General features: G+C 40.5%; 1 protein-coding gene across 6 annotated transcripts in view; it reads left to right on the forward strand.

Moving 5' to 3' along the window:
• The window catches only part of LOC126390174 (amyloid beta precursor protein binding family B member 2-like), a 71,842-nt gene that overhangs the window by 12,834 nt on the left and 40,984 nt on the right, over positions 1-18,024 (forward strand). For 5 of the 6 annotated variants that reach the window (XM_050044338.1, XM_050044342.1, XM_050044343.1 and 2 more), the window contains exons 2-4: positions 11,810-11,916; positions 15,180-15,246; positions 16,672-17,736. In XM_050044338.1, coding sequence (XP_049900295.1) covers positions 16,689-17,736 — 1,048 coding nt within the window. In that variant the 5' untranslated portion in view covers positions 11,810-11,916; positions 15,180-15,246; positions 16,672-16,688. Of the gene's footprint in view, positions 1-1,945; positions 2,051-11,809; positions 11,917-15,179; positions 15,247-16,671; positions 17,737-18,024 lie in introns of those variants that run through there. The other variant, XM_050044341.1, reaches the window with a different exon arrangement.

Below are 18,024 nucleotides of genomic sequence, written 5' to 3' on the forward strand. Positions count from 1 at the left end.
ATCTGTCGACACCTCCCCCTGCTGCGCCGCCACACCCATCTCAGCGCACCTCGGTCTGCCAAACTACCAAACTGAGCGCGCCTCGGGTTGCGCTGCTCGAAACTAGCTCTGCACGGGGTTCGCCACCCTGCACCACCCTGCGCTGCGCCGGGAAACTAGAGCCCTTTGAGTTATTTCCACCCAGCCAACAGTGGGACTTATATTCATTGTGCCGACAGTGTGTGTCACACGGGGAAGAGAGAAGAGGGAAGGCGGCTGGAGTTCCTCTAACATTTGCGGTTAGATTATCATATTTTTTTATTGACAAAAATATAGACTGCTTCGGCTGATTTTTTTTTTATGCGCACATGTGCCCCTAAATATTTTTTACAGTTCGCACACACGTATTTTTAGTCGAGTGAAATGCTCGCACTGTCGAGTGCTGGATCTGACAGCCTGAGCACATCGGCATAAAATGCTATGGCGTTCGAGATATTATTTATATCATGAGAAGTCAATACTTACCTAAATCTTTTATTTAGAAACTATGGCGGGTCAAATTAAACTATGGCGGTCCGCCATAGTTTCGTTAATTAATGGGAAACACTGGGTGTTAAATGTTAGCAAAGTCAGCCAAACTACTTTTGGACTGAAAGCTGGTACAACCTCCTCTATTGTCCACTGTGATTGATTCTCGGCTAACAGTGCTATTAGCAGCAGGAGATGCTTCGTGGCACGCTAGGATTTTATAACTAAGCTATGACCAGAATGGGCCCTTTTTATTTCTCTGACTGTGTGGAAATCTAATATCTTCACATCTGTGATGATCAAAGGCATTTAAGTATCCGTGTCGAATTAAAAACATGAGACTCGTGTTGACTGTTGTGGGAGTTTAGTGTGGGGTGGCTGCTTTGCAAGGGTCACTGAACTGAACGGAGGCCGTGAATAATACATTGCTCATGATTGTAGATAAGGGGTGTTGAAGAAAATTACCAGCAATGATATTGAGTCTTTATGGAAAATTATAAAAAGTATTCATAGATAAGAAAAAGCAGGGACCACAAGCACATGACAGATTAAAATACAGACGTGGCTCTACTTGTTGTTCTCTGACTCTACTCTTGGCACAGCTTGTTGCCTTCAGCATCGCGTCCAGGAAAGAGCTGTGGTCTCATTACGGTGAAGTCGCGCTGGCTGCACGACTGCCTCATGTGAGTCGCAAAGAGAGCGCAGGCATTAAATGCTGAAACGGGACTTCCCTCATGTCAGTGTTTGTGGTGTACTCTTTCTCCCCTCCCTCGACCTCCCCTCACCCACAGGAAAGAGGGGCTGGGTGAAGCAGGGAGGAAGAGAGGGAAGGGGGGAGATGTCTGGGAACGGGGGAGGGGTAACAGCACATTTGCTCCCAAGTTTCCCAAATCCAGGAAATCATCTCCTGGCTTCTGTTTCTGCAATGTTTCTTCTCCACGTCACAGAATTTAAAAGTCAGTGAATGTGTGTTGGGTGAGATTTCAGAGTCTGTTACAAAACCCTTTAACCCCTGTCACCCTTAGGAGTATTTTGGCTTTTTAACTACTCAGCCTTTCACTCTGTAACGTCCTGTGTCTCAATCAGGAAAGTGTTTTGATTGTGGCAGGTAAATAAGTAACTTTGTGTGTGTTCTTTGTCACAGGTGACACATTTCTGTTTAAGTATATACGGTGTATATGTACAGACCACTCACCCTCACCTTTGTATTTTATTTACCCTCATTGTTGCAGCCCTTAGTTTGCTCTGGGTCAGTGAATGAAACGTGTACACACATGCAGTTACAAATGGTCATCACTCAACTTTATTCCCCAGGTGTGTGTGTGTGTGTGTGTGTGTGTTTTGTCTGCTCCTTTTGTTAACCAATTAGTTTTTTTTGTTGCCCCCAGTCGCCCGGACCCACCCACCCAAAAACAGAGACATGCCTGAGATTCTTTGGCACACCCTGAAAATTCCTCACTGCTTTCCGTTCTTTTGTGGTCACTTTGTCTCTCACTCTCCCGCCCATGGAAGCCACGCCAGCGGAAAATGATACCTTTTAGCTGTATGTATGCAGTACATTGAGACATTCATAAATTCACACACACACACACACACACACACACACACACACACACACACACACACACAACCACACAACCACGAAGACTCTGTAAGTCTTTGCGTGGACTTTAACTATACAAGTTGAAATATAGTTGGGCTATTTCTGTCTGTCCTTCACACTCACCATACACTGCTGCTGCAAGGACAATGTATGTCCATGGGAGCATGCTCAAACCACAGAGCTCTCTCTGCAAGCAGTGCCTGACTGTGTGTGCGCCCGTTTGTTTGTCTGTACACAAGATTGTTTGTTTAGGCTGCAGTCTCATTCAGAGTGTTACTTTGTCTCTGTTATTTCCCGTTATTGACAATAAAAGGATACACACACACACACACACACACACACACACACATCCTGGGCCTCCTTGCTGTTCTTCCGCTGTTATTCTGGAACCAGATTCTGTAGATGGCTATTGTTTTCTTCTCTGCTTCTTCCTTGTTTTTGTGAACACACACACACACACACACACACACACACACACACACACACTGAGCTTGGGAGAAATATATCTCCCAATCTGTGGTGCACCAGACTGGACCAGTCACCAGCCGTCTGTTAGCTCTGTGCAGGGCTGATTGATGTCTGTTTTTCTTTTTTGACTCTAGCCACTTTGATTCATCTTGAATCTGCAAAATATTTAGCTCCTCATATTAAATGACCAAGAATAACCTAAAATAAACATGTCTATTATAAGAACATCTGAATGAATGTAGCTTGAAGTGTGCAACAAAAAACAGAAAAGAGAAACAGAAACAAGAAAATGGTCGGGTAAAAACAGAAACTAAGTTACATCAGTAATTCTTGTTAAATTTAAAATAGGGATGCACCAATTGTGAAATTCTGGGCCAATCCTGATGTTTCAAATAACAATTTGGCTCATAGCAATGCCAATACTGATACTTTTGTTGTTATTTATTTAGTTTTTGTTATTTATTCCCCCCTTTGTACCAGGGAGACAAACAAAGCTTCATTAAAACATAGCTGAACTGTTTTAAAGTCATTCAGTCCTTTATAACACTGTCTATGAATGAGCACAAATTCAGTCATATACATTTGTAAAACAATATTGAATACAACCTTCTTTTGCATGAAAAACTAGCTTTCTTCCTGCCGATTTCAACACACATTTGTTCTTCACAATGTAGCGTTATCAGAAAAGAAATAGGGTGCATCCCCACACGCGTTGATCATGAGTCCTTTCGTCCCGTCGGTGAATGCCATCTTATTTGCCGATAGGCTAGTGGCAGTCAACAAATAGAATCTCATCTGATACCGATGTTTTCGGATAATAAATCTGTGCATCCCTATAGCCTGAGTAGACAATAATAATCAGGGTACACAGAACCAGTTGCACAACTCAGTGAAACAAACAAAACATTATAAAAACAACTGCTAAGATTTCCTTTCTAATATCTTTTCATGTATTATCTCTTTATTCTACAGTTTGGAAGCACTGTTGAAAATGCTGCATCACCACTTTTGTTAGGACTGTGGCTCTGATCATCAAACAAGCCTGCAGTTTGGGATCCGAGTGAACAAATAGGCACATAAAACAACAGGGTGTCTGCAATGCAGGCGAAACCATTTCAAGCTTTATATACAATCAAAAGGGCTTAAAAATCAATTGTGATTAATACAGGGAGCTAAATATGCTTTGCTTTTAGTTTGGTCAGGAGTCTAGCAGCAGGATTTTTAAAAAGCTTTAGCCTCTCAAAAGTTCATCAGTATGGATTATATAATAGGCTGTATAGACATAGTGGTTGTAATGTGAAGAGCTATCCAGCTATGGTAATATATGTCCTTGGTTAGGAGTGTTGCTAACTTCTCAGTCTTGTAGTGGAAATAGTTTGCAGCTAAATGAGGATCCAGCCCACTCTGCAGCCAATGAAAATAAAGCCATGAAAGATCTGGGAAGATTGCCTGCTATTGTACAGCTGGCTTACACGTTCACGTCCTGATCCAAAAGTTAGAAAAACACCCAGTTGTGTTTTCCATTCTGCACGCCTTGCCTTGTTGACACGAATCCATCCATTTTGTTTTTGATGGCCAGGCCTCTAACTGCGACAGTTTTTGCTTTCTTGTCAGTCTTTTTTGGTAACAGATGGGGTTTCTCACTAGCAGAGGGGGGAGACGAGAATAGGAGGGGAAGAGTGGCTGTAAATCAGGGTTGTGGAGAGAAACGGGTGGTTTTATGAGAGTTTACAGACCTTCTTCACTTTTAATGAGAAAAGACAGCAATTCTCTTCTAGACAAACGAAAGAGGGAGGGGGGATAGAAGATGAATGTGGCGCAGGCTAGGAGAGGAAGAGGAAGGGGAGAGGAAATGGGCAAGAAAATGGGATAAAGGAAAGAGGTAAAAGTCAAGTGGGATTAGCAAAGGAACTGGAATGGCGAGAAACCTTGAGAGGGAAGGGCAGGAAGAAGGGATGAGAGGCCTATCAAACTGTTGGCAGGCATCCATTTGGCGTATGAATCTAAAAGCAATCTGTCTCTGCCTCGCTCCGTCCAGAGTCTGCTAAACGTCAGTGGTTACACACAGCACACACGTAAAAAAGAAAGAGAGAGAGGTGGAGTGTTTGCAGCTGCTTCCTTCAGTCTTGGTGGAACCAGACCCCACAACATACCTAACACCATACAGCACTAACAACATGTAGCAGCACACACTGGGTGGGTTGGTCAGTGGGTCAGGAGTCAGAGGTTACAGTCATGCTGTGTCACATCCTATATCTTATTACCCACTCTCCAAATGTGTGTTTTTGTCTTTCTGTGTGTGTGTGTGTGTGTGTGTGTGTGTGTGTGTGTGTGTGTGTGGGCGTGTGTGTCGTAACATAGTGTGTCTGTCTGTGTCTCAGTTTTTGCCCATGCATGTTACTGTTTACAAGCAAGGCCATGTGGAAGGTTCACCCTCATATTTACTACTCGTGTGTGTTTGTGAATGAGTGTTTGTCTCTGTGTGCTGTCAGTGCCAATGCTGCCCTGCCCACAGACGGGCCCTGTAATTATGCTTAGACCCCCACTTCCACAGCAGAGGGCTTCAGGGAGCCCATCATGGCTGCTGAGACCCAAAACAGCCCCTACGATCACTGTCATCCCATCCAATTTGAGGCCATATCCAGATGTGAGAAAGTCACAGTTTGAGTGCATACTTGCTGCCATTCTGTAACCCCACCCATGTGTAAAAACTTTACATTTTGCATTTAACATCTGTCAGAAGGGAAAAGAAATGTTATGGCAACTTCGGTGCAGTCTGTAGTTAGTGTTTGGACAGTGACACATTTTTGTTGTTTTGGCTCTACTCCAGAACTCTGGGCTTACAATGAAACAGTCATTATGAGGTTAAAGCGGTAACTTTAAGGGGGAAATCCATTGATATTATACATCAAAGTATGTTTACAGTTCTTGGGGAGGCATATGTAGCAGATGAATTGATATGGTTGGGGTTGTAGAAGTTTGAAAATGGCAAAAATCTGGGCGTGTGGATATAAAAAGACGTGAGGTTACCAGACCTCAGTACTCTGCTCCTCATCTCTGCTTCAGGGTAGCAGGGCTCAAAATAATTTTTCTGTGTACATGCACTGTAACTTTCAAAATTACATGCATTTTTTTTTATTATTATTTTTTTTTAATCTTTTTATTTTTATCTGCAATTTGGCCGCAGCCATGGCCAAATCCAACCAAAATTACAGTAATATACAGTAAAACCACCTCAAACTTCATATGGTCATAGGAACATTTTGAACAGCTTCTCAGCAAACGTAATATGGAAACATTTTATCATATTAGGACTTTTTTGGTGTCATTCACTTCAGTTGTACATGATTATTTTTCATGTTAATGAATGAATATTATGAACTAATTGATCTCTACACTTCAGCAGCTTTCAAGGGTTTGTGAAACTAAATGTGACACTGGAAGATAGTGGGGTGGGGGGGGGGTCATGATTTATTTTTCTTGAAAATATTTATATTAAAAAAAATATGCAAATAAATATTTATATAGAAAAATATTAAATATCCAACTTAAAACTTACTTCAGTCACGGCTGGCATGGCCGCAGTGTTTACATGGTGGTGGTGCTGTGCTGCTCTGTTTTGTCTGTTCATGTGCTGTCAGTCCTCTTTTTGCTCCAGTGTTATCTGCTCTAAATGTTCCTCAATGCTTGAGTAAATTGTCGTGCAGTGTCCGTAGACTGTGGTTTGTGAGCATGTCAAAAGTGTTCATTGCACAAGTCTCATGGTCAGTATGTGAGTTGGCAGCATGTAGAGCTGAGATTCGTGTGCTTATCTTAAATTTGATGTGCGTTATCTTGCACATGCATATGGAATTTTGAGCCGACTGACTCAAGGCTTTATAAGCCAATACTAGCATAAGACACCTGAATGTCTCACCAAACTGTCGCTGGTTGAGTTGCATTGTTTTTTTGTTGTTGTTGTTTACACAACGAAGAAGAATGCATGGAATATGAAAGATGGTATCTCAGGTTCTGCTTTTTCTCTTTCTCTTTAAACTATCCAACATAAGTTCGACAATATTATAACAATGGTGAATTGGTGGAGTACTTTATCAAGCTTTAACTTCAGGGTGTTATGTCCACATTAACTTAACAAAAACACAAAGATACCCCTTTTGACATACTGTCCTCCGCTTTTTAGAGCAGTGGTTCCCAAACATTTTTAGATCACAGCAAAGGAAATACTTTGTCATGGCCCTCACCAAATATAGCATGCGTTTACATAAATTCTAACTGGTTTTAACAATTTTAGATATTATATGACCGTATACATTAAAGGAACAGTATGTAGGATTAAGGGGATACACTGGCATAAATGGAATAAAATATAATGAGTATGTTTTGTTAAGTGTATAATAACCTAATGATAAGAATCATATTTTCATTACATTAGAGGGAGCAGTTTATATCTACATGGGGAGCGGGTCCTCATCTACATTAGCCCAGAATGGACAAACCAAACACTCGCTCTAGATAGGGCGTTTTTTTTCTTGTGTTGGCCACTGTAGTAAGCAGCCCCTCCGCAACAAGCAGTGCCAGAAAAACACAGATTTTTTTAATGTAAAACGGCTTTATTTAGTGTTGTTACCTGTTTAAATCACAGGCCAGTTTGTTCTGTAGAGGAAGAGATCTCTGTGGATAATTTGGCTCCCACTTAAATCCTCCTGACCAATGAACACTAAAGGAATTCTAACTGGGAGAAGTTTCAGCTGGTTGCAATCCGCACTCCTCACCACTAGATGCCACTTAATCCCCATAAATCTGACACTGCTCCTTTAAATGATGTAGGCGTGTTTATAGTCATTCAGAACAAAAGCCAACAGGTGCTCTGCCGATTTACAGATAAATATTTAAAATGCACAGGGGATCAATAGGGGACTGAGTTTTAAAAAAAGGCACTACTATTTCATATACTGTATACTTAATCTGACCGTGAACACCCCTTAAACACCCTTATCACTTGCAGTGACTCTTGTACTAAGGGTTGGGTAGACCTCGATTACACATACCACATTCATCCAACCTGTAATGCCAAGTCAGCAGCAACATGTTATGGGAAATGATTCATACATTTTTAGTAGACACTGTTTCATACAAACACTGTCTCACACACACAAACACACACACACTCATGTTCCCAGGTATGCAGACTTGTTGCAGCAGGATTCAAGGAACCTTGCCTTGTAATTTTAATCCCAGAATGCAGCATTTTTATTGCTGTGTTCTGAATAACTTTATACATCATCCTTCTTACCTTGCCTTGGTCCTTGGCAGTTTATATACTAAAGCGCTGAAGGTTTTTATTTGGCTCTTGTTTTTTATGTGCATTTGTTAATCAGTAGTGCTTTTTCACAACATCAGTGATTCCTAAAGACTGAAAGATTTCTGACGTGATATCTCTCTTAGAGCCACTGCTTAAGCCATTAGAGAAAATACATTACAGTTCACACAGCTGGTTTGAGGTCAGAATTATACAGCTGCTCTTCAGATGGTTTACCTTTTTACTACAGTCTGTGAACACCTGGTGTTGTTAGACAAACCATATATTGTTGGTCTGTTATGTCAGTAAACAGTGTTGGCTCAGTATAGGGCTGCAGCTAATGATTAGTTTAATTGCTGATGAGTCTGCTGATTATTTTCTTGATTCACTGGTTAGTTGTGTGGTCTATAAAATCAGAAAATGGGGCCCCAAGCCCAAGGTGATGTCCTCACGTCTCCTTTTGTCCACAACCCAAAGACAGTCAGTTTACTGTCATAGATGAATAAAGAATCCAGAAAATATTTACATTTAAGAGACTTTTTCTTTTAAAGAATAACACAAACTCATTAATCAGTTATCAAATTACTTTAATCTATTAGTTGACAACCAGTTTGATAAATTGTTCTGACTCTAGCTCAGTATAAGACTGTTGTTGCAGGAGATCAAGTGTTCTTCAGTATGTTGGATAGATTTACCAGTCAAGTGATTCAGCACTCATAGAAGTATGCACTATTCATAACTTTGAGTGGTTACATAAACTTGTAAAAAACATGAGGGTTATGTAAGCCTGGAGTTTTATTTTTCTTTATTGTATTTTAAGTGGACAATTTTGCAAGTTGGAAAAAGTATGTTGTTTTTTTCCCCCCTTTAAATGTCATGTCTGAATATCCACATCTTGACAGCATGACACAGGCCCTGATGTTGCCATTTATCCATGGGCTTAGAGTTCCTGATCTGATAATATTGACTTTTAGCGGTTTGCATCTCTAATGATCAACAAAAGCTTATACTGTGTTTGCTCAGTTTAGTTACAGATGATGTGACAGATTGATTAACTGCATTCCACTTTGTAATCAAGCATGCAAAATGCCAAAAATATAGAGCCAAGCTAATTACATAACGGCATTATTACTGCCTTATTTATCGAAGGTGACAAAACTGTAAATCACTACATATCCTTCAGGCAGTCAGTAAAGCAACAGTTTACACAAAGCACTACAGTTAGCTTGATGGATTAGGGATTACAATGCTTTTCTTTGCGTTCAGTTCACTGAATAAAACTCCTTTCTCAATTCACGCATTTCATTCCTCCTTCTTCTTTCATATCAATCACAACACACACCCCAGTTGCTGCAAGCTCTATGGCCTTTATGTATAACATAATATACATGAAGGCCAAATCACATGGACAACACGTGTTGCATTTTTAGACAGCTGCTGTATGTGTGCACCAGCACAAGATGTTCCTGAAAATCTGCAGATGTCAGTAGTTGTGTGTTTGCTGATTGGTCTGTTCCTTGTCATTTTAAAAAGTACTTTGCTGCTGGAAAGATGGTGTGTTTTTTTTTTTTTTTTGTGTGTGTGTGTGTGTGTGTGTTTTATAGAACTAGGCTGTCTAGAAAACAGAGGAAAAGGTTTGTGGCATTGCTTAAGCAGTAGAAAACCTACAACTACCAGAATGCAGTACACCAAACTGGACCAAAGAACAATATGGCAGCTGGCTGGTAACAAACGATCTCGTATTACAGTTAAACAGCACACTAAATATGCTTCTGAAAACGTTTAAGGCAAGAAATAGGAAGTGAAGTAACAAAATCTTTGTTATATTTGATCAGCACTGCTTAGTTTTAGTTTTAGTTTTAGTTTAGTTAGTTTTGATCTCATTTATTTCAGCCTCTGTTTTTCACAATACAGTATGGTGCCAACTTCCTGTTCACAAATTCTCATATTACAGCCAAACAGTGTACTAAAATATGTTTCTGGTGTCATTTTATATGAGAAACAGGCCATGCAGTCACAGGATCTTGGTTTATTTTTGATCAGCACTCCATTTGATCAGTTTGTTTTGATACTGAGACAGAGAGAGACAGGCAGCTCTTTTCTTGATCCACTTGTGCTCTTTGCATTCATAGTGGCGGTACAAAGATGAGGAGGTACAATTTGTAGTACAATCTGTAGTTTGTAGTACAATCTGTAGTTTGTAGTACAGTCTGTAGTTGCAGAAACATCCAAAAATCTTAACAAAAATCTGCGGAATGATGCAGTGGATTGTTGCCAACTTTCCTTTTTTTTTCTTGCCCGTATGTCCTTGTGTATTACTCTGTGTCTCATCCAAGTGCAGGTGGAACTCTTAATGAGTTCTTTTTTTCCTCAACAGCAGTTTGTTGAGTTTTGAATCACAGGGTGGATAATTAATCAAATGATCAGATCAGATGAGATCAATGGATGAGAGGAGCAGTACCTGCAGGAACAAACTTAGACCCAGCACAATAAATGGTTAAGTTTCACTGCGCCTGATGTTCCGCTGCTCTGTCTGTGCCCACAGTACGCTCTGCGCTGCGAGAATGTGGAGCAAATAATAACCCAGTGGTAAATATATTCCAACAGTGCTCCTAATGAATGGTCCAGCTCTACAAATAGAAAATCAAAACGTGGTGGCAGATGTTTTAATTGTGGTGGGCGGCCACAAACAAATGAATGTGTGGGAAACCCTGTTTACATATACTAGTACCCACACTGTTACGATACAAAGCTGGTTGAAAATTGTTTTAAGTATCCCTTTAAGACTGATAAAAGAAAGAAATATGTCCAAGGCTTAAGATGCACTCATTAAAGGAAAAGCAAAGGGAGAAGATGAGAGAAGATATCTTATTTTTATTTATTTAGATCCCCATTAGTCACTACCAAAGTAGCAACTACTCTTCCTGGGGTCCACAAAAGATAAAGACAAGAAGGAAGCAGTGGTTTAGTCCTTTGGCTGCAAGTGGAGGACATTTCTGTAAAATCTATCTGCAGGGAATTCTGTCATTATGCAGACACATGAGAGGAATTAGTTTAGGGTAAATATCCAAATGGCTGCATTTAAAACAATACACTGATCAGACAGTTTTTGTATCTTGGCCAGTAACACTGACTGCTATTGCCATTTGAGGATTTGCCTGATTTCCAAACCCTAATGACAGTTTGATCATCATGCACTTAAATGTTTCAATGTTCTTGCAATCATCAGCACAGTTTTATCTTTGCCAGTGCAGCTGTGATGCAGCCATGGAATTTTGTGATTGTAATTGATTAGATCTTTAAATTATGTTAATTTGGAATGATCTGTTTTTAGTGGTCAGTATCAGCTGTTAGTTGAGCTAAAAGATCAATACGATGGGATTACATTTCTTTCAGATGTTACAACTTTATTCCTCAAAAATCATTCCAGGTGTTTTTTCAGCCTCTCTGCCAGGGATAAGTGGAATTTTATGGGCCCCTCTAACTATGCTTATTATTTTTCTCTCCACTACTCATAGCGGTTGTGTGTTGGTGAGAAGTGTCCACAAGTCTTGACTGCATTATGCAGTAATGTGTGTGTGCGTTGGTTGTTGGAAAGCGGAGCAGGGGGAGTTTACAAGTCTCCTGTGGCATTAAGTTTATGATGGTTCCAGTCAGCGAAGGGTTGGCAAGACTGCACCAAAGAAAGAAATATGAGCTCTATACAAAATGAGCCTTATGTTCACACACACACACACACACACACACACACACACACACACACACACACACACACACACACACCTTGTGTATTAATGTTTGATCAAGGTTGTGAATAATTGATGTGTCTTTATTATTTGTCCCTCTGGTGTCCTGCAGTCCTCTCTCTCTTCGTTCACCCCTCCCTCTTTCTCGCTCTCATTAATCCTGTTTTATGTTTGTCTCTCCCTCAGGACGCTGCTGCTTCACTGAAGGCCTCGTGATTGGACGAAGAGAGAACCACTGACTACCAGTATGGATGCGCTACATCCTGGAGTTTCCCACAATCCTTAGTTCTCACGTAAGTAGCAACTATAAAAGGGCTTCTTTCAAGTCTGTATGTTTTAAACATAAAAATAGGCTCTTGTAAACCCTTCAAGCTCATAGAAATTGTTGTTCTTCCTGTCATAACTGAAAATATAGGCCTGGTACTACTTTTATTATTTACAAGCATTGCTTTGTGTTGTCCATAAATGTAGAATGGTATTCAGACATGGTAAAGGTATGGTATTTAGATCATTTTAGAACATCTACGCTAAGCTAACCCCAGTGAATATAACTTAGTTACACTTCCTGAAAATACTTCACAGTAAAGCCATTATTAATTCTCATTTACTATGAAGCAGCAAAGGGCTCTTTCACACCTACCTTGTTTGGTCTGAACTTTGGGACTTTTCAGTTTGAGCTGAATAGATAGCTGAATCTTGGTCCAAGTAACAGGGTTGTCTCTGTCTATTATCAATTGATAAGAGTAGCGTGGCACCTCAGTGCATAGTGTGTTTGGTTTAGCGACAGAGTAGAAATTAGCAGTAAAGTTGTCAAGTGGTAGTAAATGTACAGTTTCAGTTTGTCCATAAACAATGCAGCATAACAAAATGAGACAAGGTGGCACATGAGGAGAGGAGGAAGAAGTCATAAAAACTCGGAGAGGATGAGAGAGAGAGGGGATATGAGAGGATAGGAGAGCTTGTCACTCACGTAGGTGATGATGACAGGACATAGGCATGTCATGTATAGTTCTTAAGTGCATTTACATAATTGCAATGTGAAACCAAAACTAACTGGATTATATGTATACAGTGTAACAAATATGCAAACCATGCTTCAGTCTTTTAGGCGTGAAAAGGCCCTTAAGCAGAGTTTTCCCTAAATCTAAGGTGGACTACTGAAGCCAAATTGGAGCATTATTGTTGTTTGGATGAGCAAGCATACTCACCTCATCCATAACAGTTCGGTATAGCAGCACAGAAATGAAACTGATACGATTCAAATGAAGTGAAATTTTTGACTTAAATATTCTTCAAATATGTACATTTATTTTTAAATTGAAGTACATGGGTACAGACTTGCCACAAAGTTTCCAAACACTTTTCATTTGTAATTCTCAAGTCAATTATTATTCAACCAGACAAATCAATAACTTGTACCTACCAATGTATCATACATCTCGAGGACAGTTTTCATTAAGATACCGTGGAGTCCAATTATGGAATACAAATTTGCATTTATTAACCGATTCTATGTCTCTATCTAGATATAAAATGAAACTCAAGGAAGCTTTGATGTCAAAGAGATTTGGTATTGTAGAAGCTTGACTGACTTATGTTTTCAACATGTGTGCTGTTTTGTGATTTTATGTTTTTTCTCAATGTTTGAATTTAATATTAATTAGGTAGAAGATATTTTGTTGATGCTTCACACTGCATTGTTAGTATTATTACTGTTATTATTTTAATTTTATTTTAATTTTCCTAGGTGGGGTTTTTAGATAAGCCCGTAATGGGTTTCTACCTCACCTGCACATGTGATGTATTTGTTGCTTTTATATTTGAATTTTCTTTAAGAATGTGTTAATAAAACAAAACAAACAAAACAAAACAAAACAAAGACAGTCATGCACGCAAAATAATGCAGTGCATAGTCAACAGATCTTCCAATAATATTGGTTCCCTGCTCCCATCAATTGAATCATTGTATCACAAACACCCCATCAGAAGAGCAACAAAAATAAAAAGGTCCTTGCTCATCAAATCATCCCATGTCAAATACAGCTTTTTCCCCACTGCAGTAAGGACTCTGAACACCTCTCGCAAACCCTCAGTGCGTTTACATGACATTAGAGAACATTGATTAATTGTGTTTGTCCAACTAAAACTAGATTTTTAGAATACTCACTCTGACATCTCTCCACTTTGTGCATGTATAGGTCCTGTTTGTGCATGTGTGTGTGTCTTTCGGACCTGTGTGTAATTGACAAGCAAGAGTGAAAACATTGAATTTCTCCTCAGGGGGATTAATAAAGTAAATAAACTTAAATTTATACATGTAAACACGTAAGCCTGACTGAAATCGTACCGAATCGAATTTCTCAAAGTCGGACTAACACACTCAGATAATGAGACTGGGAGTCAAATTACTTCCGCATGTAAACAGTCAGTCAGACCCAAACCGGCCAAGGCGTTGTCAAAAGCATTAAATGCGAAACATTTTCAAACAGAAGAAGAAGCAGGTAATAACATGGCGGAATCTACATCCAGAGCCATGCATTTTTGGACGGATGAAATGTACAGAGCCGTAAAGTTGTCTACCATGGTACAAGTTTGCTGCTAGCTAACCATAGCTAACTTGTTGGTTGATTGTTTGGTCTGTGATGTAATAAGCCAACCCGAAAAATGTCCAATACTAACAAGCTGAAAGGGGGCATATCACCACTTATTGTAGCGGAGTCAGACATACTTAGATCAATAAATCGATTCCCCTCCCGTGCTTGTATACTGGGACAAGGACAGTAGTCCAATTTAATGCCCTAGTTGAGCTATAATCATAGCTCGACTTAACTGTGCATGTAAACGCACTGACTGACAGTCATACTGCACTGGAACTTCATGTCAGTCATGCATATTGTGTGTGAATTTTGTCTTGTAATGTCATGTGACTAATGTGATGTGATGTTATTTTGTCTGTAAATGACACTGATATGTATTGAGCTTACCCACCACGCTGTACTGAAAACAAATTCCACTGACTGGTCCATAATAAACGACTGATTGATTAAAACTTACAGAAGACATTATATCATATCCAGATAGGCAACACCTTTCTGTGTGCTGTGTGCCCTCCATGTGTTAAGTACCGCCGTAGCTTCACTGTTAAACAGGAAATGCAATGTAAATAAATACAAAATACAAAAATACTCTGGAAAGCCACCTTAGAATTTGATGAACAGGGAAAACCCTTTCTTCTGTGCATTCAGTGGTCGATCATGTGGTATAGTTGATGTGCATTAACACGAGGAACAGTTCCTCACCAAACAAACAATCCCTATGAATTGACTACTTCTTTGTGTATCACTCCTGAATGCCTCTTTTATAATTTCTATGATTTTGATGGTGTTTAGAGTCCCCTCACTGCCTTTCAGTGTTATGCCGTCTCCATAGAAACCAGCTGTAGTTGGGTTCTACATGGATGAATGTGGTCTCCGAGGGCAACCCGAGAAGTTTTCAGGATTCTTTGCATTCTTCGTCTGATCATTCTTTTACTTCTTTTTCCCTCTGTTGTGTTCAGATCTGCAGCTGAGTCTACTGAACCCTGAGCCGTGACCAGCGCCAGTCTTTGACTGACCTCCTGTCAGGTACAACACACAGACACACACACAAACATGCTTTCACGCATGCTGTGTTTAGCGTTCAGTAGGAATGAAAACCTCTATAATCGTACCTCTTCATGCTGAGTGGTTCCCCATCCCTGCTCTGCAGTAATATCTCTCAGGAATGTAAAGGATACGCCTGCCAGTAGTCTGTATTTTTGTTAATGTCAACAAATCCCTTGAAAAGGCCAAAACCAGCGCTGCATCTGTCCTTCTCAATCTCAATACATTCTAGCCTTCCTGCCCTGTCTGTGGTTTTCCTACAACAGCTGGGTAATGTAGTCTTTAGCAACCAATGCTCAAACAGGACTAAATCATGTATTTGTTGGGTACTACTTTCAGTTGAGGATTTGGTGCATTCATTAATATTCACAGCACCAGAAACCAGGAGGAAAACACTACTATACACAGCATCATGCTTTAGCTACGCAGACAATAGTAGTTGTTAGTTGCTTTGGTCTTTTCATAGGTTTTGTTCCCAAGAAAGACAGAATATTACTGGACCTTTTTAAGGATGTTTTAATACATTCAGCAGACTTGAGTTGACCTCTGTCTGATTAAGGCTCTGGTATGATTAATTAGGTTTCTATCAATGTACGAACCAAACTAAAAGAAAAACAGCCCCAGGCTGCATCATTGTTATCAACTATTGTAGCATTTTTTCAATTAAGATTAAATATTAATAGTAAACACTGCATATTTTGCATGCCCGGATATATTTCTTTCCGCAGGCGTTTTGCACCTTTAATGATTATAAACTTGCACATCAGGGGCCTCATTACAGAAAAGTATCATAATTGCCTGCCTACCTTAAAGGTCCGGTGTGTAGAATTTAGAGGCATCTATAAGCAGAAATGTAATGTTTCATAAGTTTATAATTACTTTAAACTAAGAACCGCTGGTTTTCGTTACCTTAGGATGAGCTGAAATTATATATTTCTATCTATTTACAGATAGCACAGTTAGTAGCAGTGTGGGCTCCATGCTAGCTCCAACAACTTTATGGACAATCACAAAGGGACGGGGCTTAGCAAACGTCAATTAGGAAACATGTTTCTGTAATATCAAAAATCATAAATGTCATTCTAAACTGAGATAGGATAGGATTTGAAACTCAGAAAGTTTCTGTGATGAGGCCCCTGTTTTGTAATTCTCCCCATGCAGTGAGCCAGTCATGAATATTTGCATACTCATTTACAGTTTGATAAAAAAAATATGTTAATAGTCCATCTGATGCCATAGCAGTTCTTTATTTACGTTACATGTTTAACTTGATATAATATTGTATTCGTTTTTTAGGCAGAAAATGGTCTGTTAATTTTTACAGAGTTACAGTATATTGTGTTAACATAAATGCATGTGTGGATTTTAATGTATTCACTTCCTGTTCCCCCGGTCTTCCTCTTTCAGGTGATCTGTCTTGTGCCATGATGATGTCAGTAGATGTGACCAATCGTAACGGCCCCGCTGCCACGCCTCCCACCTCACTCAGCCTCCGCTCTTCACACAACCAGCTGTTGAGCAGTGATGTCGTCAAACAGGGCTCCGCCACGCCTCCCAAGTGTCGCAAAAAGTATGCACTTACCAGTATCCAGGCTGCCATGGGTCTCGGAGAGGCAGCCCCATCTTCATCATCCCCATCATCCCCGTCACAGTCTTTAACCCCCAACAATCCCAAATTAGCCAAGAACGGAGTGAACCAGCTCCGCAAGGCCGGTCAGGATCACAACAAAAACACAACCGGCTCTGACTTGACGGACCTGGAGTCAGAGAGTACAGCAGATGACCTCAATGTCAACACAGCTGAGGAGGATGACAGTCACACTCTCACCAATAATGATCAAGAGGATGATGTCATCGAGCAAGATGTTGAACTGCACTCAGACACAGACACTGACGCACAGCCCGAGCAGAAAACTGAATCAGACATAGACTGTAACATTAACATGACTACGGAGCTAAAACTGAACGGCAACTCGACAGATTCAGGCTTTGACTTGAACAATGAGGCTGAGGAGAGCGATGACATCAGCATTCTGTCTGAGAAAGAAATGATGTCAAAGATGAAGACTGAGGAAGATGGGGACGAGGTAGCAGAGGAGGAGCAGGAAGACGAGGAGAAGAAACCTTTACTGATGATAAAAAGTGAGTCTCCTGTGAAGAACCACAAAGTTTCTTCAGGTCTGGAGCTCATCTCTGACCTCCACTCCAACCTCAAGCTCCTCAAATCAAGCAAGGACTCTCCGGTGCCTCCTCCTCCCTCCCCACCTAAGCAAGCCAGCCCAGAGGACACCCCCCTGCTCTCTGTGGCCTCCTGCTCCTCCTCTTCCTCCTCCTCTCCAGAGACGAAGAAGGACAGAAGGACTGGGGCAAAGACAGACTGTGCTTTGAACCGCATCCAGAATCTGAACCCCAGTGATGAAGAGTTGAGTTGGACCACATTGTCCCAGGAGAGCAACTCTCCAGAGGAGACAGGTACACACATTAACACACACAACACATACTGCAGAAGTACACTTCACAGCCACTGTCATTTGCTGATGTTTGGCATAGTTTTCATGTGAGTGTGTGTCAGCTCCTCTGGTGTGTGATGTTTTTCTCTTGTGTGCTATGTGGTGGTTTCACCGTCCTCTCTGCTGATGACATGTTTCCATTTATGGTGACCCAAGTATGTGTGTGTGTGTGCGTGTGCAGAACTCAGACATTGCTGGAACAGAATAACAAACACTCCAGCCTCCAGTAAATCTCCCAGAATCCCTCTGG

Source organism: Epinephelus moara, chromosome 5, assembly GCF_006386435.1.
Source record: "Epinephelus moara isolate mb chromosome 5, YSFRI_EMoa_1.0, whole genome shotgun sequence".
Lineage (NCBI taxonomy): Eukaryota > Metazoa > Chordata > Actinopteri > Perciformes > Serranidae > Epinephelus > Epinephelus moara.